General features: G+C 46.7%; 2 protein-coding genes across 2 annotated transcripts in view; one reads left to right on the top strand and one right to left on the bottom strand.

Annotated features, from left to right (window-relative positions):
* The first annotated feature begins 3,752 nt into the window (after window positions 1-3,752).
* On the top strand, window positions 3,753-4,526 carry NANOS1 (nanos C2HC-type zinc finger 1). Its single transcript, XM_075717979.1, has one exon. It carries the CDS (start codon window positions 3,753-3,755, stop codon window positions 4,524-4,526), a length of 774 nt encoding a protein of 257 aa, XP_075574094.1.
* Window positions 4,527-11,170: 6,644 nt separating this feature from the next.
* EIF3A (eukaryotic translation initiation factor 3 subunit A) overlaps window positions 11,171-25,231 on the bottom strand; it is a 36,043-nt gene continuing 21,982 nt past the window's right edge. The window contains exons 16-22 of the mRNA XM_075717370.1: window positions 24,174-24,327; window positions 22,949-23,133; window positions 21,095-21,183; window positions 16,073-16,854; window positions 14,449-14,623; window positions 13,839-14,008; window positions 11,171-12,462 (exon numbers count right to left, since the gene is read on the bottom strand). Coding sequence (XP_075573485.1) covers window positions 12,218-12,462; window positions 13,839-14,008; window positions 14,449-14,623; window positions 16,073-16,854; window positions 21,095-21,183; window positions 22,949-23,133; window positions 24,174-24,327 — 1,800 coding nt within the window. The 3' untranslated portion in view covers window positions 11,171-12,217. The remainder of the gene's footprint in view (window positions 12,463-13,838; window positions 14,009-14,448; window positions 14,624-16,072; window positions 16,855-21,094; window positions 21,184-22,948; window positions 23,134-24,173; window positions 24,328-25,231) is intronic.

Here is a 25,231-nt window from a genome sequence, read left to right as displayed (position 1 = left end):
AAAGAAGTCTTTCCTCCGACCCTATACAAAGACCTCACTGACCCGCTGTTGGCATGCATGAGAGCGGCACCACCTCGCTTTGGTCCCCACCCCAGTTTCGGAGGCTTCCTGGGGTGACAGCGATGTCCAGGGACGCCGCACCCCTGGCACGCAGGGGAGCCCTGCCCCAGACAAGCTCTTCCCATGGCGTGGTTTGGTGATCCAGAGCACCGCGGCTCCATCCCTCGGGAGCAGGGTGCCACGTACGCTGGTGTCCACTACCATGGCTCTATGGCTCCATAGTTTTCATATATATACACATATATATGTTCCCAGGAGCAATCCTGGGCTCAGCAAACTCCTGCGGCCGGCAGGCGCTCCCATACCGGCCCCCCCCCAAGCAGATTACTCACTCCCAGCAGATCCGATGGCTTCCTGCGCTCAGAGCTGCTTAAATCTGTAACATGGCTTCTTGCTGCTCTGAGGGACTGCAGAAAACTTCCCCCTTCGCTGGGCAGAGTTTGGTGGTGAATTCACGGTGCCAACAGCTATTTGTCATTTCTGCTCCAGCCGGCAGTTCTCCAGGGTTGCTGTGCAGTCTTGTCACGAAAACTCACGTAAGACACGATCAAGACAGCTGTGGTCTTACACTGTCACAGCCCTTACAAGGGTTGCCAAAAGGGTAGTTTGGGATAGAGTCAGAAACAGTCCCAACCTCCAGCTGAGGACAAAGCAGTAGTTTTTCTTTCAGTTCTCAATGTTCCAAATGAAAAACATTTTCAAAGAACACTGAAACGCCACTGCTGCATCCTTCCTAGAAGCAGCTACTTGTCCATTAGCTGTACATGACCATATTTTTTGTTTGTTTGAAACTGTCTGATGAAAGAGTTTCACCGAGACATCGATTTGTTCCAATGTCAACAGCAGCATTCCCTACTCTTGCACCAGCGCTGTGACGTGCCACCCAGCGAGAGAGGTCGGCTGAAGTCGGATGACGCCTGACAGCTCCGCAGAGACCCAGCCCCTGAGTCGAGCTGAGTCGAGCTGTCGAGCCTTTTCTCAACACCTGGAACGCAAGGGGCCATTTGCAAAAGTCTGGACAAGGAAAGCAGCGGAATAACTTTTGCAATATACCTAGTTCCGCTTGGATTGCCGACGCACACGAGCTCTGTCGGAGCTGTCAGTCAGACGGAGGGTGCTGTTACTGCAGTGCTGGTGACGGGTACCTGTCCTTCACAGTATTTTCCTAGTGCAGATATTTTTTATGCTGCTCCGTGTTCTTCACCACTCCCTGCATTAGCAGCGAGGAACAGGACCACTTTCCTCTCTGCCTCTGCTACTATACTCCCTATAGCATGAAGTGATTTGAAATTACTCACTCCCCAAGATTTCCTCTTAAAATATCTAGAGAAGAAGATGAGCAACAACAATTGCCCCAGGATGTGATGCTCGACCACTTTGACTGATCACCCTGCGCTGCTTCATCCATGTTACCTCTGCCATTCCCCGCTGGCTCCAGCGCAACCTGCAAGCGCTCACCCCTCGTGCAAATCGGGGCATCCATTTGTGTTCCAAGAGGCAGTGCCCCTGTGCCTCACTGGACAGGCCCCAAAATGCTCCACTGAAGAGAGAAAAGGCCTGTCACGTAACTGCATCTCCGAGAAGGGCTCGAGGCTGAGCCTGACGCCGCACAACTGAAACGTCCCTGCAGTCACCTGGTGCAGAACCGAGTCCCACCACGAGCGGGACTTCTTTTGCAAATGTTTTCAGTACAGAAAGGAGCCCCGTTTTCCAACCAGAGCATTCAGGCTCTGAAATGCTGCTTCCAGCCAGCTCTGCTCCCTGCAGCCGTCCGCATTGGTCCTTGGTCCTTGGTCCACCCACTTCCCCGGCACTTCACGCGGCTGGAGAAGCGTATCAAGGCCTCGCGGCGCAGGGAGCCGGCCCCTCGGGAGGCATTTCTGATATCTGAGCTTATGAAACCTGCCGATTTCAGCTGCAAGCAAACCACACTGTAACGCTGCTTTACCTGCCGGGGGAGCGCCTGTCAGACCTACAAATCAAGGCCCTGCACAGGGGAGACAGATTTACTGCTGACAAAACTGCACCCACCGTGCTCAGCCCCGCAGCTCTTACCAGGGGCTGGAAATTAATAGGATTTTTAATTGCGTCTGCGTTTTTAACTCTTCTTGCTCAAATGGGAGATCATGCATGTGATGCTTCCCAGAGCAGCTGGTTTCTGGGGGGCCAGACCAGATGGGAATCGTCAGGGGCGGGAAGGGAGACTTGCGTCTCCCCGCCACAGCCCCTCGTCCAGCAGCACGGCGGCCGCTCTGCAAGTGCCCGTCAGAGGGGCGAGAGCTGGGCCACCGAAACCCGGACTCGTCAGACTCGCTGGGTGGGTGCTGCAGGATGGATTCGCTGGGTGGGTGCTGCGGGACGGACTCGCTGGGTGGGTGCTGCGGGACGGACTCACTGGGTGGGTGCTGCGGGACAGAATTGCTGGGTGGGTGCTGCGGGATGGACTCGCTGGGTGGGTGCTGCGGGACGGACTCGCTGGGTGGGTGCTGCGGGACAGAATTGCTGGGTGGGTGCTGCGGGATGGACTCGCTGGGTGGGTGCTGTGGGATGGACTCGCTGGGTGGGTGCTGCGGGATGGACTCGCTGGGTGGGTGCCGCGGGACGGACTCGCTGGGTGGGTGCTGCGGGATGGACTCGCTGGGTGGGTGCCGTGGGACGGAATCGCTGGGTGGGTGCTGCAGGACAGAATCCCTGGGTGGGTGCCGCGGGACGGACTCGCTGGGTGGGTGCCGCGGGATGGACTCGCTGGGTGGGTGCTGCGGGATGGACTTGCTGGGTGGGTGCTGCAGGACAGACTCGCTGGGTGGGTGCTGCGGGACGGAATTGCTGGGTGGGTGCTGCGGGATGGATTCACTGGGTGGGTGCTGCAGGACAGACTCACTGGGTGGGTGCTGCGGGACGGAATCACTGGGTGGGTGCTGCGGGACGGAATCACTGGGTGGGTGCTGCGGGATGGACTCACTGGGTGGGTGCTGCGGGACACCCGTGCCCGTCCTGCTGCCCGGGGTCCCTCGCACAGCACCCACCACACACCACGGACTCGCAGCCATCGCATAGGTCAGCCCCGTCCCTTTTTAGGGTTGACTCTACCAGACCGGTTCCAAAGTGCACGCAGCACTCGAGCGAGCGCACGTACCTCATGAGACCCCCTCCAAAACTCTTATTAGCTTCAGACAATAATAACCAAACCCACTTCCTGAGAGGGGTGCAAGGAAGGAATCGCCCCCACCCCTTACGAGTTACTGGCAGCCACGGGAAGGCACCTGCTGCCCCTAAGGAGCTTGCCGGGTGCGAAGGGCTTCCCGCTTCGGGCTGCGGGTCACCGGGCCGCTCCCGCCCCGCACCCCTCCGCCGGCCCTGGCCCCGCCCCCGCCCCGCCCGCACGTGCCGCCACACCTGCGCCCCTCCCCGCCGCCCGCCAGCCAATGAGCGGGAGGGGGGCTCTGGCCGGCGACCAATGGGAAGCGCGGCGACCGCACCCGCCCCCTCCCCTCCCGCCACCGCCCCCCTATTTGAGGCGCGGCGCGCGGCCGGGCGCTCCCAGAGGCGGCGGCGGGAGCGGGAGCGGCGGCACCGGGAGCGGCACCGGGAGCGGGAGCAGGAGCAGGAGCTCAGGCGCGGTCCGGGGGCGCGGCCGGGCGCCCAGCGCAGCCCCGCACCGCGCTCCGGGGAGCCGGCGGTTCCCGGTCCCCATGGAGGCTTTCCCCGGCGGCAAGCTGGAGCAGCACCGGCACCTCCCGCCCGTGGAGCGCCTGCCGGGCGGCCGCTACGGCGGCCGGAGCCACAGCGCCTGCGGGAACGTCTTCAACTCCTGGAACGACTACCTGGGGCTGGCCACGCTCATCACCAAGGCCCTGCGCCCCGGCAAGGGCTTCGGCGCCGAGCCCCCCTCGGTGGTGGTGGCGGCGGCCGTGCCGCCGGCCGAGGAGGAGGAGGAGGAAGAGGAGGAGGAGGAAGAGGCGGCGGGGCCGTACTTCGCGGGCGCGCTGGACTTGCACGACCTGGACCTGTGCGGGCATCACCACCACCACGACGGGGAGGGCCTGCTGGAGGAGCGCTTCGCCGACTTCAGCCCCTTCCCCGGGCGCGGCGGCCCCGCCGCCGTGGTCTTCGACTGCTCGGGGGAGCACCCGGGTCGGGAGGGCTCGCCCCACGCCTGGGGCGGGCTGGTGGTGGCGGGGCGGCTGCCGACCCACCCGCGGGCCGCCTCCCGCCTGCTCAAACCCGAGCTGCAGGTCTGCGTCTTCTGCCGGAACAACAAGGAGGCCGTGGCCCTCTACACCACGCACATCCTCAAGGGACCCGACGGCCGCGTCCTCTGCCCGGTGCTGCGCCGCTACACCTGCCCGCTCTGCGGCGCCAGCGGCGACAATGCCCACACCATCAAGTACTGCCCGCTCTCCAAAATGCAGGCGGCCAAACAGCTCAAACACGCCCGGACCGCCCTGGGGAAGAAGGGTCGCTAGGCGCCGGGACCCCGCCCGCTCCCCGCGGGTCGCTGGCCGCAGCACGGCCGCGGGTGGGGGGCGGCCGGCGGGCCCCTCTGGTGCCGCCGGCGGCGTCTGGCCCGGCGCCGGGCCGCGGGAATGGCGCAGCTTGCTCGCACTGTATTTGTTTATTGTAAGAAAAAAAAAAATATATATATGTGATTTTTACGGAAACGGATTTACGGCGAGATCTGACTGCGGGGGGGAGGGGGGCACACGCGGACGGACGGACGGACACACGGCGACGGGGAGGCGGGTTAAAGCAAGCGGCGGGCGGAGAGCGGGGCCGGGGGGCCCCGGGGGCTTGCAGCGGGGCTGCACCGGCCTCTGCCGCCGGCCGGGCCCGGCTCTGCCCCCCCCAGGGCGGGGGAAGCGGCGGCGGCCCCGTCCCGGCCGTCGGGGGCTCCGGCTGCCCGGCTCAGCCCGGTGCTGCGCCGCGGGGGCCGGGCAGCAGAGCCGGGGTCTGGCCGGTTAATAGCAGGGTGTTTAACGAGGGTACGCCGCTCCGCCTTTCGGGTCTTAAAACAGCCCAGCGATCCCTTTGCCGATACTAAAACCGGGAAGCGAATCGTGATCAAAGCTGCATTTGGTAACTTGCTTGACGATTAACACCTCCTCCCCGAAATCGCAGCGTCCTACCTGGCACGATGGGAGAGCTGTGCCCCACGGCCACCCTTGAACCATTCCACTAGCAAGCGTGGAGGGCGCTGGTCTCGCAGGTCCCGTGTCCGATACGCAGCTTTAGGGAAGGTCTGAGAGGAGAAAGCATCAAAGTGCTTGTTTGAAAACCTAGTGACTGGGCCCAGGTGCGAGCTGAGCCCTTTCTGCTGAAGGAAAGGCAGTGAGCATGGCAGAGTGAGCTTTAGCGCAGTTTGTGTTTGTGGTGGAGAGCGGGGAGGTGATGGGAAGCCTTTGGAGAGAAGAGAGCTGGACAAAGCAGAAAGCCATGACTGTAGCAGAAGGGGAGGTGACATATTTTCAAGAGTTGAGAGAATGTGGCTTTAACTCGCTGCAGGGTGGGAGGGATGGACCCATGTGGCTAACAAATATCCTTAATGCCACATAGACTATATAAAATCTAAGGTTGATGCTGGACCCTAGGTGATGGCAGTTCCTTGGTACCGAGTATCAGAGACGGCTATGCTGCTTCTAATCTTCAGGAGCTCAGAAATGGCTCTTACTGTGACTCGGAGGCAGGGGGAGGAGCAGCAGCAGGTTTGTAGTTTGCTTGGGAGTCCTCCGGAGCCGAAAGGCAGGCGCCCAAGTTCTCCATGCAGAGAGGGTTGCGCCGTAGATGGCTTTACTGACACCTGGGACGTGGAGGGGTGCTGGGCCTGCGAGGGTGGCCCTGCCAAAAGCAGGGAGGTGAAGAGAGCCTTGTGCAGAAACTGCTGGGGCATCCATCACTGGGAGGATGAGGTGGGAGACAGGTCCTGATGGAAAACGGGAGCTCAGAAAGCGAGGGGTGACAGAGGCCTGTGTGGATTCCTTTTGATAAGCTGCTCAACAGGGTGGGAGATGGGGGCAGGAGAGGGGGAGAGCAGGAGGGTTGAGAATGGAGCCAAAACATATGGGGTGGGCTGGGAAGGAGGGCCTGGGGTTGGTCATTCATCACTGCTGTTGGCTCACAGCTGCAGCCATTAGGAGGGAGAAACTGATTTTGTGTGGAAGTGTTCTCTTGAATCTTCATCAAATGGCTCCAGAGATGGTGTCAGCTCTAATTACCAAATGTGACGGGGCTCACACTAAATAACACTTCATAGTGGCTGCAGCTACCCTCTCCTCGTGCCAAACATCGGTTGCGTTATTGCCTCTCGTTCTGCGGGGCTCGCACCACGGGCTCTTCTAAGCTGTTAGAAGTTAGGGGCGTTTGGTTTTGTGGTGCCTGGTCCACATGGGTTGAATCCATATCCACTGCGTGTTAGAACCAAGCTCAAGTGTGATGCTGCGGGAAGAGTTTTCTTGTGTACTTTTGTTACCTCCTTGTGGGAAGTTTGAAGATTGGTGCGTACATTTTAATGCAGTTGACTGGTACTGGACACAAAAGCAAGAAAGATGTAAGAGAAGCTTTCTCAGGTGTTCTGTGAGGGGTAATTCTGGCAGGGCTGGATCCCCGGTGCTACTCGAAGCGTTTGCCATGCACCCACCCCTCCTCTCTGCTCTGTACATTAAGGTACTGTGTAGAAACGGCCCTATTGTGACGCCTGGAAATTCGTCCAGACACAAGAAGATCCCCTGCCTTGGATGGCACCAGCCCTTCGCGGTGCCCGTCTCTTCCCTCTGCCTGCGCGAGAGGAAATCTGCCGCAGGAGCGGCCTCCGCTGCTGCCGGGCCCCCCTGGTTCCTCTCTTGTCCTATGCGCGCTTGCAGCCTTGCTGGGGGACAGCCAAGAGCTGCCTTGTCACTGTGCGGCTTTAGGCATCTGGTCAAAGTCTTAACAGGTAAGGCTTCAAAAGAGCAGTTGGGAGGGGAAAAAAAACCAGCCCAAACTACTCCAGAGAGGAGATGGCAAGATTCAGAATCAGCAAAAGGCAGCCTGAGAGAGAGCAAGGCTCTTCAGTTACTGTACGTGATCATTCAACAGGACAACTTGCCCTTTAAACTTCTGCGAGTCAGTGTCGTATAAAGACTGAACCTTTAAGGACATTTGGGGCTTTTTTTTTTTTTTTTTAAAGTAAGCTTCTGCCATTTCTTGTGCACCAGCACACTCCTTGTGGCACTGAGTAAGCAGAGACATGCTTGTTCTTGGTCGCTCTGAAAAGCTTACTACACTAGATAGTGCTGTAGTGTCACTTCGATTCCTTAAATTACTGGAAGCAGTTTACATTAGTAACTTAAATCCTAGGAGCAGCGAATAGCTGAACCTGAAAGCAGCCCAGGCTGGAAGCTGTTACATGCTCCACAGAAGACATTTAAGAAAAGCAAGCCTGATACTGTTTTCATTTATGCTACAGGTGCCCACGAATCAAAAGATTAGGGCCACTCATTTAAACCAAGTATTTTATCTTCAGAGAGAATCACTTCATTACAGGGAAGTATTCCTAAGCATGTACGTGGTGGAATCTTTTCCATAGTGATATTTTGGTAAGAGGAATGAATGCAGAGTATTGGATAGCCTGTGATCATCCTCAGCTGATACTCATCTTGGCAAGAAGCAAGCTACTCTAATTAAAAACTGCTTTCAGATGCATAGATAACTTGATCCAGCTGGAGTCGGGTAAGTCTGTACCCACCTCCAGTGAAAGCCCTGTCTGGACAGAGTTTGCTGTCAGTCTTACTGCTGACCGGAGTGCCTCAGGTAGCTGCCATAGGACAAAACCATCATGGCTATAAAATGTCTTTACTTCCCATACATGTGCCAGTTTGACCCACCAAACATATAGGTTAATGTATACTGGAGGTAGTCTGCTAATCGTCACATGGGGAGGAAGATAATTCCTTCTAATACGCCTGTAGTCTGGGCAAAGCAGAAGAGGGATATGCTAAATCTTCAAATGTGGAAAAAGATGTAGCAAAGCCAGTAAATCGTCCTCCTGCCCGAGAGTGAAAGGACTAACAAGCTTGAATTGCAGTGAGGGAGACTTTGATTAGCAAAAAGCAGTGCAATAGCTTGTAGAATCTCCAGCCTACCGTAACTAAAAGCATCAATAGTTCTTTTTCAGAGCAGGCCCAGACAAAGTGCGGAGCGTTTCGGTTCTAGCTGGTCCTGCCATGGCGAAATAGGAAGGATCAGGTGCTGCTGTTACGCCGCTTGCGTGCCTACTTCTCGCAATTCTGCAGTAAACCGCCCAGCATGGGTACCTGCGTGATGGGTACATTTTGAATCTTGCATTTCACTGGTCTAACACCTTTACGTTGTAGTCTTACTCAATTTAACAGTACATTTTAGTTACAGAAGGAAAACTTGCTTAAATGTAGCAGTTCCCATCAATGACTGCAGCCCATGGGTATTAAACCAACAAAGATACGTTTCGTTCGCTGCAAGATGAGACTCTTAGTGCTCTTCCAGTTTAAGATTGCCTCCTGGCTGCCCACCAGCCCACCTGCTCCATAGCTCCCGGTGTCCTCCTGATCCTGCCCATGGTCGCGCCCAGGCCGTGACTGTCCCAAGGTGCGGTTGCGGCTGTGCCCAGGCTGGAGCGGCACCATTTCCTTCATTGCCCCTGCCCCGGTCTGCCAATTCCCATAAAATACTGAATTTAGTTTTTAGAGCAAAGGCACTTTAGAGAAAATACAGCTAAAATGTCTGTACCCTACTTCTCCTGAGCAGGGCAAGGGTCCCCAGCCCTGCCCACCAGCTGGGGGTCAGGCTCTGGGCTGCTCCTGGAGTAGGAAAGGAACCGAACTGGTGGCACCTGGTCACCCGCCTTGCTCTGCTCTGGGAGAGCTGTCTTAACCGAGCAACATTTGCATCCGTTTAACCAGCAGCAGCCTTAAGTTCTGCCTTCTAAATATAGCGTGTGCCAGTTTGTATTCTTCTAAGGTTCGCTGAAAATTTTAGATGCTTAACTGGACGTGGGTCAGTCAAACGCAGCAATGCTTGACAGAGAATTCACTTCATCACCATCTTCAGGTAACCAAACTTTGTGCTAATGTATAATTATGGCAGTAGATGGAGGTTTAGCGGTTGGATTTGGTCAGTATTGGTTTTTGATCACTGTAGTTTAGTGTTCTGTCTAAAATGATCAAGCAGTAAAATAAACACACTGCCATGTCTGTAAAGCTCACATCTTGCAGATCTTTTCTCAAGCTGCCCGGTCCTGAGAATTTTACATGTGTTGGCCATGCTATCACAATCTCAGTGGAAGTTAAGAGGTTTGGGAACAGAGCCTTAGCTGGTGCAGTGATCACTAACATTTATCCCCATGTAAAAATGGCTTCGTTTGGATAAAATTAAAAATACGTAACTGGAGGTGTACTCTCTCACGCTTTAGTGATGACTGGAGAAAGGCAAATGTTGCACCCATCTTCAAAAAAGGCCGGAAGGACCATCTGAGAAACTACAGGCCAGGTGGTGTCACTTCAGTCCCTGGGAAAATCATGGAGGAAGTCACCTCAGAGCAAGTTTTTGGGCACACGCAGGAGAAGGTGACTGGGAACAGTCAGCATGGATTTACTGAGGGTAAATCATGCCTGACTCACCTGCCTTCTACCACAAAATAACTTCATGGACAAGGGAAGGAGCAGTGGATGTTGTTCGTCTCACCTTTAGCAAGGCTTTCAACCCTGTCTCAACCAAGATTCTTGTGCCCATGTTAGGGCATTACAGCCTAGATAGCTGGGCAACCAGGTGGGCAGAGAGAGTGGTCGGATGCTCAGGCTCAGCACTGTGGTCAGTGGGCTGGGCTGCACCTGGAGGGGCCTGGAGGCAGCGGGTTTGTGGATGACACCAAACTGGGAGGACCGGTCAGTACACGTGGGGCAGGGGTGCCATCCAGAGGGACCGGGACAGGAGCCTGGTGACATTCTGCAAGGGCAGAGTCCTGCACTGCCAAGGAAGGAGCCCTTGCAGTGACAGGCTGGGGGGTGGCTCAAATGCCTCGGGCGCCCTGGCAGGCATAAAGCTGAGCAGGAGCCAGCAGATCTCAGGCTGTTCGAACAGGAGCCAGCAGATCTCGGGCTGTTTGAACAGGAGCCAGCAGATCTCAGGCTGTTTGAACAGGACCATAGCCCGCAGGTGAGGGAAGAGAGCATCCCCCTCTACTCCACAGCCCTCATCCTGACTACTGCCTGCAGTTCTGGGTCCCACATCCCTGCCCCATACAAGGGAGGCGTTGCTGAACTGGAGCAAGTTCAGCAGAGCCCCAACGAGCTGGTCAGGGGCTGGAGCAGCTGCCTGGGCAGAAAGGCTGGGGGACCAGGGCTTGCTCAGCCCAGAGGAGGGAAGGCTTTGGGGACACCAGCAGCAGCCAGGCAGTGCCTACCAGCAAGTTATCAGGAAAATGAAGTCAGGCTCTTCACAGCAGTGCATGAGCAGGAGGATGAGAGACAATAGGTAGATGCCAAAAAGAGAGAGGGTTATGCTTTTTCACTGCGGGAGTGGTCAAGCATTGGAAGAGGTTGCCCAGAAAGGCTGTGCAGTCTCCAGGAATGATCCTGTAATCCTATGACACAGAAGGTAAGGACGGCAACAGGTAGCTGAACAGCAGCAGCACACGCTAACCCAAATCCAGAAAGCGCTCTGTTACTGGACAGCTGCCATGCTCTAGTTCCACCCTTTATAGGACTGTGTGAGGCACAAAGAAACATTTTTGTTTGTTTGTTTAGAAAACACTACTGTTCTGAAGGAATTCTGTGACTCAACAAGCAATGAAGCGACAGGCTCCAAAGGCACAAAGATCTGGCCCTCACAAGATGACTATGAGAGCAAGTTTGTCCCGAGAAGTGAATCAGACCTGGAAAGCTCAGAAGAGGACAGGAGAAGGCCAAGAGGAGCATTACAACTTTTGTTCACGCACATCAAAATAAAACCAGGTTTCTCAGGAAGAAACCATCCCAGGTGTTCTCACATTCTCCTTCAGCAGGTACAGAAACCCGTTTGCATGCAGGAAGAGCTGTTAACAGCTGCTTGCCATTAACATACACTGCAGGAAGTTACTAAAAAGTCAAGACACCATAGCAGCTAATTCCTTAAGTTGTTTATTTATCATTGAAGAAACACACAGCAGCAAGTTCTGTATGGGCTTCGGTATGACCGGATAGTTCATCGCTGTTACCAGACCCCAAAACTGAAGTCAACACAGCCATTACTACAAATCACTTTTTTTGGAAAGGGAAAGAATTGACCCTGAAGACAAAGAATTGGGGGAAAATTCAACAATTTCTCCAAAACCACACATTTTAAATATGACAATACTTATAAATCCTTGAAAGGCGTGAATTATCCAGTAATGGAAAAAGCGGCTGTGATATTGGCAACAGAAAATACATAGCCATATGCTTACCAAAACACTGAAGTTGTAAAAGCCTGAAGTTTTGTGGTTGTACACTGCAGCAGTATACATCACTGGAACAATGACGGCAAAATGGCCTCATAGGCGTTAGGTATTCAAGTAAATCTACAGAAAATATCCCAGTGTAGCTAATGCTCATAATGTTTATTGTATTTAATTCCAATTTAAACAACTTACTGAATTTAGGTAGTGATAAAATACGTCTCAGAAACCGCCTGCCCTCAAAGATACCTATGTAAAAGAGGGCTTTCATATTTTTTTTTCTATTTTTTTGGCTAATTATGGAAATCGATTTAGCTCTGCTTTTCCAATAATTCCACTGTGTGAACAGAGGTGTTTTCAAATGTGTGTTCTGTGACGACAATACCCCATTCCAAATTAAGACAGACTAAAAATAAAAAGGTCAGCCTGTTTTGGTGTGAGATAGAAGCAGTACTGAAGACAGCTGTTGGGCTTGCTTCTTTTTATTTTAGCAACAAATGACCCATGAAATAAGCATAATTTGAAATTTCAAAAACTGGCATTCAATTTCCAACCTTCTGCTGTGAGTTTTGTGCATGATCAATCTATATGAGTAAGTAATTCAAGCTCATGCTTTCATGTTACCTCAAAACATTTGTTAAAGAATTCCAATTCAGAATGTTTATAAGCACAAATATAATCCATGGATTCGATCAAATCAAAGCTAAAACATTGGTTAAACTCTGTGATTTTCACTTAACGTCGTACAGTGGTCCACCCCTCTTCATCTGTCTCGTTTTTAGTACGGCGAAGGGGCTCACGCTCCTTTTCTGTCTTCCAGGAACCTTTCTCCTTCTCCCCATCTCTTTCTCGATCTTTTGATGCTGGTGGGGGAGCAGAGGCTGGAGGAGCAGCAGCAGCAGCAGGAGCCGATCGCCGAACTGTTTCGCGTTCTTCTCCACGTTCTTCTCTCCTATCATCAGCACGCCGCCATGAGCTTGCTACAAATACGGAAAGACAATAAAACAACCTTTGTCATGCTCCACCAGCAGCCTGCAAGAGTTTAAACAAATTATGCCCGGCACCGACAGGCTGATTTACTGATTCTCAATCTTGCCAAGAGGTAATATGATGATGACAGCCAAGCGCACAGTTTAATTTGATAATGAAGTAATGGACAGGAACTACTCAAGCCTCTTTTCAGATTCAGGATTGTTGTGAGCAACCCAAGCATCATCTTTAAAACACAGTAACTGTTCTACTGATGCACATGGGTTTATGATGTAAAAATATATTCTTATGTTATTATCAGAATTGAAAGCACAAACGTGTCTCCTTAGAAATGACTGCACCCTGAAAACAGAAAAATCCTAACTTAAAAACACTCATGGAAAGTTTAGGAAAATGTTTAGGTGTTCATTGTCTCAGAAGACAGCAAATTACTCCTCAGCCTACAGAAATCAGAGGTGTAAACGGCACTGGATTACACGACTCCCACTGGTAACAGCGCTCACCATCCTTTACCGTATGAAAAATTGTTCATTTCCACCAAGAGGACATTAAGAATTCTACCCCAGCTATGTGTGAACAAACCTGCATCAAGTACCAAACCAGAGAGTCAAACCCTGAAACTTCTTGATATGTTAAACCCAATAAATCTCCACAGTGAGAACCCTCAGCCTTTCCGCCAACGGAGGTCCCATAGGACATCCTCTGTTCCAGCCCGCTCCCCGCCGCCGCCTGCCCGGCAGCTCCCTCCCAGGTCAGGAGCACCCACACCCGGGGCAGAGCGCACGTGAGATTCTGAACGTGGGAACGCCAGAATTGGAAGACGTGGTATCTCAGGCTAAATGTATTTGCTGCTACTGTATTTTTAGAATACAGCAAAGGATTAATAAATGTACATAATTAAAACAGGTCAATGTATGTAATTAAAACAGGTTATTCATCCAAATCAATACCATTAATAGTGTGAAACCCACAAGGCCTTGTTTGGAAATATTTCCCTCACATTTTAATAGTTTTAAGAAATAAGCCAGACATTACTTTGAGATGTCTATCTTGACAATTTAAGTACAAGAATTTCATTCACCCTGAACATAATCCTAGTATGGAAACTGCATACTTAAAACCTTATCCTTCTACTGCAGACGTCAAATGCTGCTAGGATAGAAAAGAGTACAACTAAAAAAAGTTAAGATTCAAGGAAAAATTCTCAATTACACTAAAGTTTCTTTCTATCACTTTACTTATGCAAAGGGAGTTTAAGTGGCTGAGAAGGTAACTTACTCCCATTTTACCACGTCCTAGCACTGTTAGAGTAGCATGAAGGCCCTATAATGAATGTAAGCCTTTAGGAACACCAAAATAAACATACGTTCTTCACGGTCAGATCTGAGTGGTGGTCCTCTTCTGAGGGGTGGATCTCTGTCATCAGCACGTCGATCTCTCATGTCACGACCACCTCTATCCCATTCTTCACGACGACTTGAGTCTCTCCAGCTAGAAGTTTCCTCAGCTGGTCCTCTTCTCCAACCAGCGTCATCCCTTTTGCCATTCAAAACATAAGACTAAATGTTAAGATTTTAGCTTTGCTACGGAAAGAAGCCATAATAAATCACAAAGCAGATATTTTTCAGGCCTAGTAGGTCTCTATTTAACTTACTGACATACTTCCAAAACCTTTTCTGTTCTTCTGGAGCCTAACATGAAATTCTCTTGATAACAGGTTAAAAAAAAAAATTAAAAGCAGTAAAGCATTTTGGAATTCCTTCTGTAAACAGTTAACCTCATCTTAAAAATAAGAAACCAAAAAGCCCCCAAAATGCCACTATCCATTTACTGCCTTAAAGTGATTAATTTCATACAAACCAACCAGTGTTCCTTTCGTTAGGCGATGTTGCATCATTTCTTTATCAGCTGGGAATTTTTTTTTTTTTTTTTTTTAACAGAAACATTATGGAAGTATTTAAACAGAGAAGTCAAACCTGGGACGCCTGAAACGATCTTCTCGATCAAAATCTCTCTCTCTGTCAAATTCACGGTCTTTCTCGTTTTCATCACGATCTTTGTCTCTATCCCATTCACGGTCTCCTGGAGGTCTGGAGTCTCGGGGAGGCCCCCAGCTATCCTCACGAGCTTTTTCTCGTTCTCTCCATCCCCCTATAAGTAAGAAACACAGTCAAAGGAATTTGTGACTGACCTCTGATCTCTCTGTAGACAAAGAATCCTTTACTTCCCTCACAGAAACTGGTTCTTCAAGTTCTGATCCCTGAGGATCCAACTCAAGATGCTTGTAAAGAGCGTGCACACTGAGTGGGAGCCACAGTCAAAACACTGTAGAAACTGCTTAATGTAAAGACAGTAATATATACCTCATCTATCAGCACTGCCTGTAACAGTGTAGCAGAGCTGGTTACACCCTGCAGTTTTCAGTCAGAAACCACAAACTCCTCAAGGGTCTTGTGCAAAACAAATGCAGGAAAAAGTGAAGGGGGTAGCTTAGACAGCAGATTCCTTTGTGAAAATCTGCAAGTGTGGAGATTTTAGGCAAGCACATTTTTAAGAACTTACTGCTTTCTAAAGCACTACGTTAAAATGTGACTACTGTTTACCATCTATTTACACAGTGCACCCTGCAATATCGTTCAGTTATTTATGAATGGGAATTCTTTATTACACAGCCTGCTTTTTCTTTAAATGGGAAAAAGGAGAAAGCTATTGGAGTGTAAGTACCAAGATTTACAATAACTTTTCTACGGGTTTGGATTGCAGAATTAGCGTAGTTGATGTGATGCCTGTGAATACGTAAATCTGAATAAAAAGAACCAGGAAATCAAAATCATATCTAAGATTTAAATGTCATCAACAGTTCTGAAAAGAATCAGAAACAGTTGTAGTAGTCACCATCAACAAGATTTGAGACTAGAAATAAACTATATGAGAATAGGATAATTCAGATTGTAAGGGACCTCAGAAGGTCACCTCGTCCAAACTCCTGCTCAAAGCAGGATTTTCAAGAAAGGTAGACACAAAAAAGCAAAAAAGGAATGGTAAAACCAGGAATATCTTTCTACACCAAAAAAAGCTTATCAAAACCAGACCCACTTGAATGATGTATCAAAATCCTCCTTAGAAGGAGGTTAATGTCAGACTATAGAGGGGCAGGGAAAGAGACCAAGATGTGCTGATCTAGTGAGGATGCTTCTCCCATCAGAGCATTCAACTTGTGTACTTTAGTTTTGCACATAGGTAAATTACCAGCATTACCACATGACCTTTAGCTATCTTCCAGGCAAGCAGTAAACACTGCTGCATTTTTTTTTTTAATTCAACCAAATTAGAAGGTTTAATTATACTAAGTAAAGGAGTGTCCACATTAACCAAATTAATCCAGACGTTTTCAGAGTTGATTCTCCCATCTCTAGGATGGCACCAAGTACATTACATCCTTAATTGGTTTAGTGTGGTCTTGGTAATGTTAGGTTAATGGTTGGACTGGATGATCTTAAAGGTCTTTTCCAACCTAAACGATTCCATGGTTCTATGATCTATTATGTACTAGGTTAACACACGCTTTGGAGGGAAGATTATTATATTACTACATTTTACCTGGTTTACCAAATGGTCTCCAAGGACCTGGCCTTGAATCATCGCCGCTACGCCACGGACCCCTGTCATCATCTCGTCTGGAGAGCCTGTCATCATCTGCACTACGCCATGGTCCCCTGTCATCATCACGCCTTGACATCCTGTCGTCATCCATCCCACGCCTGGGACCTCTGTCATCATCCATCCCGCGCCTGGGACCCCTGTCGTCATCTGCAGCACGCCAGCTGCCCCGGTCGTCATCCAGCCCGCGCCTGGGTGGCCTGTCATCATCCAAAGCCCGCCTGGGTGGCCTGTCGTCATCCAGCCCACGCCTGGGTCCTCTGTCATCATCTGCTGCACGCCAACTGCCTCTGTCATCGTCCAAGCCGCGCCTGGGTGGCCTGTCGTCATCCAAAGCGCGTCTGGGTGGCCTGTCGTCATCCATTCCACGCCTGGGTGGCCTGTCGTCATCCATTCCACGCCTGGGACCTCTGTCGTCATCTGCAGCCCGCCAGCTCCCTCTATCATCATCCAAACCACGCCTGGGTGGCCTGTCCTCGTCCAATCCACGTCTGGGCGGCCTGTCCTCATCCCCTTCGCGCCTAGGTGGCCTGTCCTCATCCCCTTCGCGCCTAGGTGGCCTGTCTTCCGTTGATTCTGTAGAAGGACGTTCCTTTTCTTCTGCAGCACCACGTCGTGGCAGATCGTCCCCTCGTCGCGGCAGATCATCCCCTCGTCGCGGCAGATCATCCCCTCGTCGGAAAGGTCTTTCATCATCTCTTGCTTCTCCTCGACGCCAATCTCTATAAAACCATAGGGAATGAGCAAAAAGTAGAAGCTGACATCCAGGAAAGCTTTATGTATTAGATCAACAGTAGCAAACCCCTCAAGGCCCTTTCTGAATGTACCCATCTGATGTGTGGTTGCGAACACATTTACAAAGCTTGCCGTTTTCAAATGCACACATTCTAATTGCTTTCATTGCTATGGGAAAGCGGTAGGTCACCATCCCTACTGCTTCAGTCAAGACTGAACAGTTTATTATCTCCTTCAAAACTACAGTTTGAAGGGGATAGCTACAGTCCCCTGTTGGTTATCTGCTGCAACACAGCAAAGAGGTTTGGCTTCTACACCAAGCCTTATTTGACAAACTCGAGCTAGGTCTCAAAGAACCAGTATTTAAAAAACCCCACAACCATCAAGTGGGTAACCCCCCTTCACACAGGTGCCAACCCTACAGTCCCATCCCTGTTCCCATACGCTGTGGCACAGTTCCAGCCCAACAGATTGGCAATACTTCCACTGACAAGTATCCACCGCTAGGTAAGGCAGGACAACGCAGTGAACTCATGACTCAATCCGCTGCTACTCCCTGGCAGCAAGCGGGGTGGGCCAGGCTCTGGCAGGCTATCGGTGCTTGCACAGTCTCTCCTTACTAGGACATATGTGGGAAGTAAAGAATTGGTGAGAATTTTCCCTGGCTTATTGAGTCATCAGTTCATCTTCGAAGTATGTTTGGATTTGTAATGCTGAAAAGATCAAACACTGCTGAACAACGGTTAGAGCCTTCCACTCTTGTCACTTCTCTGGACACACCATTTAGTTTAATGTCTACAGGATTTTACGCATATATTTAGACCATAAACCTTGGCTTTGTCACCAGATTAATTTCTTTATCTCAGGAAATTAACCTTCCTAAGCTAGTTCCTCAGCAATAAAAAGAAACAAGCAATAGTACATCATAGAGATGTACTGGTACCTGCTTCTTGGCAAGAGAAGAGAAACTGCACTGGAGTTGAATCTCATGGATTAAAAGGAAGAAAAAAAAAAAAAATCAAAACCAAACCAAAAAACCCCCACAAGTTTAGAAATCCGCTATGCTACTAAAATGTAAACAAAAGCACAGCAATGATTTGCTACAAAACAACAGATGTAGGACTCCAAGAGGTGAGAACAAAGAGGCAACAGTTTGTGACAACACTGCATCTCAAGATTTTTGAGAAATTGTGAGCAGTGTATTTCCTGTTTTGGAAGAATAAGGGAGACTGCAATTACCATTGAGCTGTCAGATAAAAACAAGGACATGGACATTGTTAACTTCCATTTAGACTCAAACTGGATAATAATCATCTTTGAAAAGTCTGATTATTTTGACATAAAAAACATGTAGAGAAATGGTTATGAAGTTCATCAAATGGATAAGTATTTAATGCATTCATACTTAGGCACTGTTTCAGGGTTTTAAGGTTTTTAAATCTATTTTTTTAACTATTATTTTTAAACTATTACTACTCTATTTTTTTAAACTATTACTTGCAGATGGAATTATTCCTCTGTTGTTTTTACATTTCTTCACTTTTGACAACTTTAGCGTTCATATTTCAGCTTTCATCCTTCTTTCCCTCTCAGCAATCCTAACTCCCACTTTAAAAGTTTACTGAAATGAAGAGTCAAACAGCATCTGATAAACTAGTAAGAACAGAGGGATGCATGAATATTAAGAATATTAAGAATGGCAATCACGGGTAGTAATGCAATCCAGTTTCTATTACATAACCCATTTTTCAATTAGCTTTAAAAACCCTACACACAGATCTGCAAGACCTGAAAGCACGCAGGCAGCGTTCCCAGATAAAGCAGAAATTTGCTGGCAAAGTTCACACTAGAGTGTCTACCACTGTTACAGGTTTATAACTTGAACAAGAAGTACCACCATAAGGTGACTTTTTCTACTAAACCAAATGGCTTTTAATTTAACTCCTACGTAGCACTTTGAGGCTAACCTCTTTTTCCTGCAATTGCAATATTGTAATGCTTTTTTCATAACAGGACTGACTTTCTTCTCTTCCTTATAAAAATTTTATTACATCTACCCCAGAAAGATCATTAGTTTTATTTTCCTCTTTTGTTTCTTACGATAACCACCTTTCTTGCACAGTGAAGGAACAAAGCAAATACTCGCAGGCTAGTTATAACTCATAATAAAGCCACGAGCTGTGCAAGATACAGACAGCCCTTGCTGGACTCTTCTGCCTTTCTGTAATCTCTTTTTTTTGTTGTAACTGAAACCATGGTATGGAAAAGACTGAGAACACTGGAACATGCTGATCGCCTGGAATCCAGCGCTCTGGGGATTGCTGCATAGTACAACTGGTTGCTCCATGACTGTGCAGAGCTGTGTACCAATATGGCACGTACAGCAGGACTGTGCCATTTCCACGAGAAGTTGTCTGCAACACAAATCTTGTAGCTTCTCTCCTTGTACTAGTATCCATAAGGACTTTTTAATGCATATATCCAATAGCTGTACTTACAGCTAGATACACGCTGCAAATAAAAGCCGATGCTCTGGCCTCTATGTAATTGCCTTTATCGCTCGATTCAGAAATACATTTTGGAATGACTTCACTCACTCACAGTTAGGTTCGCGCTGCTGTCTTTGTATCCAACACATTTTCCCTTTAGGGTTAAAATCCAACTGAAGGTAGACTAGGGGCTACTAAAGAATGCAGAATTAGACCTTTCTTCTGCAATTTTCTCTGAGCGTCATCACTTTTACTTTATTTCCCAAGTTCAGCAAAAAGAAAATAATTGAAAAACACTGCTTTACTTAAAATTCCATGGAAATACTAATTTTAATTTTAGTGTTCCTCAGCATATTCCTTTTAGTAAAAAAGAGAAGGAAAGTTTTACCGAACATGCTACATAATAATCCAAAATACGCCTAATTTTATCTCCTGAGCAGTCACTCGGCTCAATTTCTACAAAAGTTGAATGAGAAACAACTAAGACAACACTTATTCAGAAAATCTCTGTGCTATAATGATTCAAAAATTAATGTGTGTCACTTGTATCATTCTGTTGTGGAAAAAAATATCACACTGAAGCATACAAATAGATGCATTAAACAATTCTGTAATATGTTAACAGTTAAATGCTTCACCCGAGAGTTTCATCCAATTTTTGATTTTTCAATTCACGAGAAAGCGGATCACTAGCAAGAACAGCAACACAGCTTTTAAGGAAAGACTGAAAGACTTTTCTGTTTATTGAAAGATGATACCTTTCAAATATGTTGGAAGAAATTACTAGAGAGAGAAATAGTAAATTCATTTCCTACCACTGGAGTCAGAGTAAGCTGCAATGAATTTAAATTGCTGCACTGGAAATTAAGGTTAGACATTTATAAAAATCTATCTACCTGGAAGGCTAATTAAGCAATAAAACATACTGCCAGTTGGAACAAGCAGTGGTATCTCCATCAGCACAGGCTTTTAAGAACAACTAGACATGCACCACCAGAAATATTTTAGGTACAGCTCATCCTGTTGTGGAGCAGAGGGATGGACAAATGTTGAAGATCTTGTTTTCTACAACTGCGTAAACAATCTCCATTATTAGTGAACATATCCAGAACTCCTAAAATATATAGATGTGAACAAGTGGTTTGTTTGTTTGTTTTTTAAAAAGTACAAAGTACCTTCAGAATATCCTTCTCTGTTCAACACAGTCTTTCAGAACTTTTGTTTTTTACTTTATGGCATGTATTTTCCGCTCTGACTCACTCTGGGACTTGAATAGTTTAAGACTCTGAAACTTGACTTTACTGTTGTTAGACATTACTGTCAGTTTTCTAAATGGGAAATCTCAAATAGTTTCATCATCTAGGAACCCTGAGCCTTTGTTTATCATTCTTCCCCATTCTGTACTTATACAACTGACACCAATGTTTGAATAGGACAGAAATTTTTAATTTAAAAAAGAAAACAAGTAGGCAAGCTTTTTATCAGATGCAGAAGGTGTCTGCTAGCTTTCACATATCTAAGCTAAATAAAACAGGAACGTTATCTGAACGCGGTGTCAAGATAAAACCTCTCTCTGATTCTGAGATCCTTGAAAAGCAATTTTTTAATAGAAGGTAATTTTCAGAGATGTAAAGGCATGAGATATTACTCAGTTAGTGCAGCTTTAGCAGTGGCAATAAAAAGGGAGCCTACACATTTTGAGCCCAATACTACTGGTGCTTAGTAGCCCAATGATTACCTTTCCACTGGTGCTCGTCGCCATTCAGATTCTGTCTCACCACCTCTTCTCCAAGAGCTTTCAGACTCCCTATCACCCCAACGAGATTCCTGTATGTCAAAAGAAATTAGGAACATTCTCTCTGAATACTTTAAAATGAAGATTTTCAACAAACAATTTACTCCTTTCAGAACAGAACTATGTCATTAGAAACTCACTTTTTACACTGTAGAGAATACTGAAGGAGTTTGAATAATTAAGTATGGTCTTAACTGACTGTTGTTTCTGGCAGAGTTTAAAAACAATATGGTCCCCTTTGTGACACATATTTTACTAATAGGGTAGGATACATGCAAATACACCAAAAAGTTTATGAACAATAGCTACAGGGAGCCATGGCTACCACCTGTTAACACAAAAAAGATGTTTTAACAGTTTCACTTTCCTGCTGCTTAATGACAGTAGGAATGCATTAAAAAAAAAAAAATCTGGTTTTGTGCTTTCTAATCAGATCAGAAAATGTAACTGAATAAACTGAAAGCTCTCTGTAGCAGAGACCGTTTTGTTCCAGGTTTATACAATGCTTTAACATAATACCTCAATGCACAGAACAAGTGAGGTATTTGTGATTCACACAAGGTTGCTTAGATGCAGGGCAGAGCAATAACCAATATATTTTTTTAATAAAGGTAAAATGTCTCTCCCCATTGCTGGACAAAGACAAACCATTTAAACTATTTCTAACACAGCTGTTTATTCCTTAATTCCACTACAAGAAGCAAATTAGGTAAACCATATAAAATATCTGATTTCACATACACAACCTCTGGTTTTAAACTGCAATTTGAAAAGTGTTTTTGTTTGTCAAAGTCTACACATCAATATGGAGAAATACACAGGTTGCACAAGATCTCGCATATCCACTACTCCACAAGTGTCTACTCAAATGTTTTTGACAACCTGATTGTAGAAATGACCCCAACAAACAAGAGTGAGCAAAGACAGAATCCCAAAACTGCAAATGGCATTTTTCAAGTGGTACAGATATATCTCTCTCAGAACCTGAGTCAGCTTTTCTGTATAATCAAGTGCCCATGGCTAGGAGTACCTCTTATGTGAAAAACACTGGTGATGATAGCCTATCAGGTAAATAATCAAAGCAATTTATAGAAGCTCTGACCACTTATTTTCACGTTACTCAATGAAGTATGCATTAAACAAAGACAATGCTTTTGTCTATGGTGGATGAAATTTAAAACTAGTTCTCTTACTGATAAGCCTTGAAAAAGTGGGAGCATAGAAGGTTTGTGGTACTTATTTACACTTTTTTAAAAATCATTAAATATTTATTTGCAAATAACTTTCACTTTGTTTCCTGTTGTACTGGGATAATGATTTTCCCCAAAACTTGTATTTGTAAATGGAAAGTGGCACACACCTCTTGTTTCTACGTTTTAGGTTATGGCATGCTGCTTATAAAATATAAAACTATGCTTTTACGTTTAGTCTGAGATTTTCCTTCGGTATCTACTCTAATTCCTGACTTTGGCATGAGTCACTACACTTGCTTCCAATACAGCTTTCCTCTTTTGCATTAATTTTATTCAGTATTTTAGTCTTTATTTGTTCAGTTTTTGAACAGCATGGAGATCTTGGTAGTTTCTTTGTTTTACTTTATTAGACAACTACTGACTCCAGATCCTGACAGTGAGCTGAAACTAAGTGACAAGCACCTAACTATTAAATCAGCCACTTACGCTACAACTTAAAAAAAAAAAAATAGCCTACGATTTTACAGTGCTACCCTCTTCTTCCAAATAATCTACAGAAGGAGGAGAAGTCAAAAAGAAAACAAACCTGCAAGTATTTACCTACCTTTCTTGAAAATGGGTCATCCAGACCTCTCCTTTCTTCTTCTCGACGACGCTCTCTTTCTTCTATCTCCATTTCTCTCTGACGTTTTTTCTTCTCTAGTTCTTCTAGCTTTTTGAGATGTTCCTGGTATTCACGCTGTTGCTGCTCACGTTTCTCACGCTCAATGCGTTCTTTTTCCTCACGCTCTGCAGTTAGGAAAATAAATAGAACGTATTACCAAAATAAATTCCATTATTTTACTGTGTGCACAGAAGGGTTACAAAATACAATCTCTCCCCTTTGACTCCTTTTTGAGAGAGAGAGAAGTTGGGGGGGGGTGTAAATAAGCATTTCACAGGATGTGTTTAACCATCAAATCTGTTTTCTGGAAGTATCCTAACTCCAAAGCAATAGGAAAGGAAACATTGACATATCCATTAACCTGACATCCTTAACGACAGCTGCTAGCAAGGAAAAAAGAAAATGTTCCAATAGCTGTACGTTTATTTGACGTACAGACCACAAATGTGCCAGCTAAAACATCAGTAGCTGCCTCAAGCATGGTAGAGGATCCCTGCCTTAGAAAATGTTTAAAAAAAAAAAATCAGCTAGCAGTGTCAGAAATTTGATATTCAGGACTGCTTGGGTTTTGTTGGTTTGATTTTTAAATATTGCACGATTTTGAACTCTGACACATAAAATCTTCATCCACCAAGTGACAAGTAGGAATGAAATTTACCTTCTAAAGCCTTGAAACAGGCTACCAAAGCAATTCACAAAGAAAGGTGTGTGAGTCACAATTCTTGAGTTCTTGATCTGACACCAGTGTTCCCTTTCTACTCTCTTTAAGATGTGCCCAAACAAGTGGCCAGAACTCAAACTCAATGACTAAAATCAAAGACTCAATTTTTCATTAGCCTCCCTTACTTTATCTCCTCCTCTATTCATGTCTGGGAGAAGGGGGGGGGGGGGGGGGGGAAGCGTGGGACAGGAAGCATGCATTTGCTTTCATTTTCCCTTCCTCCTATAAAGCTTTACCTTCATCTCTATGCTGCATGTGTAAGCATTCAGAAAGTAAAAGGTAAAGATACAGTGTCTAATAGCAACAAACACAGTCTTCACCGCTGACTGAACATGAAGAGATTTCCTCCAATATAGTGAAACAGGGAAACCAGAATTTAGCTGCGTACACATCTGGAACAGGTCAAGGATGCAAAAGATAAAATAATCATGTTCTCAGTTATACCTTTAAGCAGCTGTTCTTCTCGTAATCTTTGCTCTTCTTCCTCCTTCTCTCTGTAATAAGTAATGCGTCTCTCCTCTTTGCGTTGTTTCTTGCGTTCCTCCAAACGATTACGTCTCTCTTCTGCTAACCGCTCCTGGAACTGCTTGAGTTTATCCTGAAATACAAAGAATACACATGAAACCACCAGAACTGTAATGTTTAAGAGCTAGACAGTTACACAAATTGCTAAAGAATCCTGCACAGAAGCACAAACCAACTGCAACGTATTAACTTTGCTCCACTGAAAAACAACTACCTGTTTGCCATTTCAACCTTTTCTGCAATAAATTTCACATAAGGGAATATACTTAGAAGACAATCAGCATGCACAATTTTAGTCCTTCATCTGCTTTTTCAGGGAAGTAAATACGTTACCTAAAATTATCTATAATGTTGCAAAGAATCATATGCAGTTACTTCACATGTTAAAATACATATTTTGCCTTTTTTTTTTTAAACCCATACTCACCGCAACATAGCCAAATAATCAAAGCTACAAACAGCCTCAGCAAACGTAGAACTTTAAAAATGTAGAGCAAGGAACAAACGCACAGTTCTTTCCCTGTTCTCATGCTCTAATTTGCTATTAAGTTTTGCAAACATAAAACATAACTTGGAAGTACCAAATACTTGGACTATCAAAATAATCTCCAGATTCAAACAAAATGATTAAAAAAGCAATAGACACTTATTCATGTCTACTTCTCAGCTTCAATATTATTGTCAGTATTATTCCATCACCACAGTAAGTCCAAGTACTTGTACAGATACAGCTGGCTGCTCATATGCTACCCAATGATCTCTTACTAATAGCTGTACTGAAATAAATATTTTAACTATCTTTTAGACAACTATTTTCCATACACGCTATTCCACAAGTTGTCAAAAATTGTAAGTGATAATACCTAAGAATGGGTGCAAGTTTGGGTTTTGGGGGTTTTTTTTTGTTTTGGGTTTTTTTTTTCTTTTTAGTCAAAGCAGAAAAACAATTCCATCATTCTGAGCCATTCTAGATATTA

This window comes from Pelecanus crispus, chromosome 10, assembly GCF_030463565.1.
Source record: "Pelecanus crispus isolate bPelCri1 chromosome 10, bPelCri1.pri, whole genome shotgun sequence".
NCBI lineage: Eukaryota > Metazoa > Chordata > Aves > Pelecaniformes > Pelecanidae > Pelecanus > Pelecanus crispus.
Note: the sequence above shows the minus strand (reverse complement) of the source record. Positions and strands in the feature narration are given on the sequence as shown.

Bases quoted from the DNA above. Each gene is read 5' to 3' on its own strand.
- NANOS1 (XM_075717979.1), top strand. From the start codon at position 3,753: ATGGAGGCTTTCCCCGGCGGCAAGCTGGAGCAGCACCGGCACCTCCCG.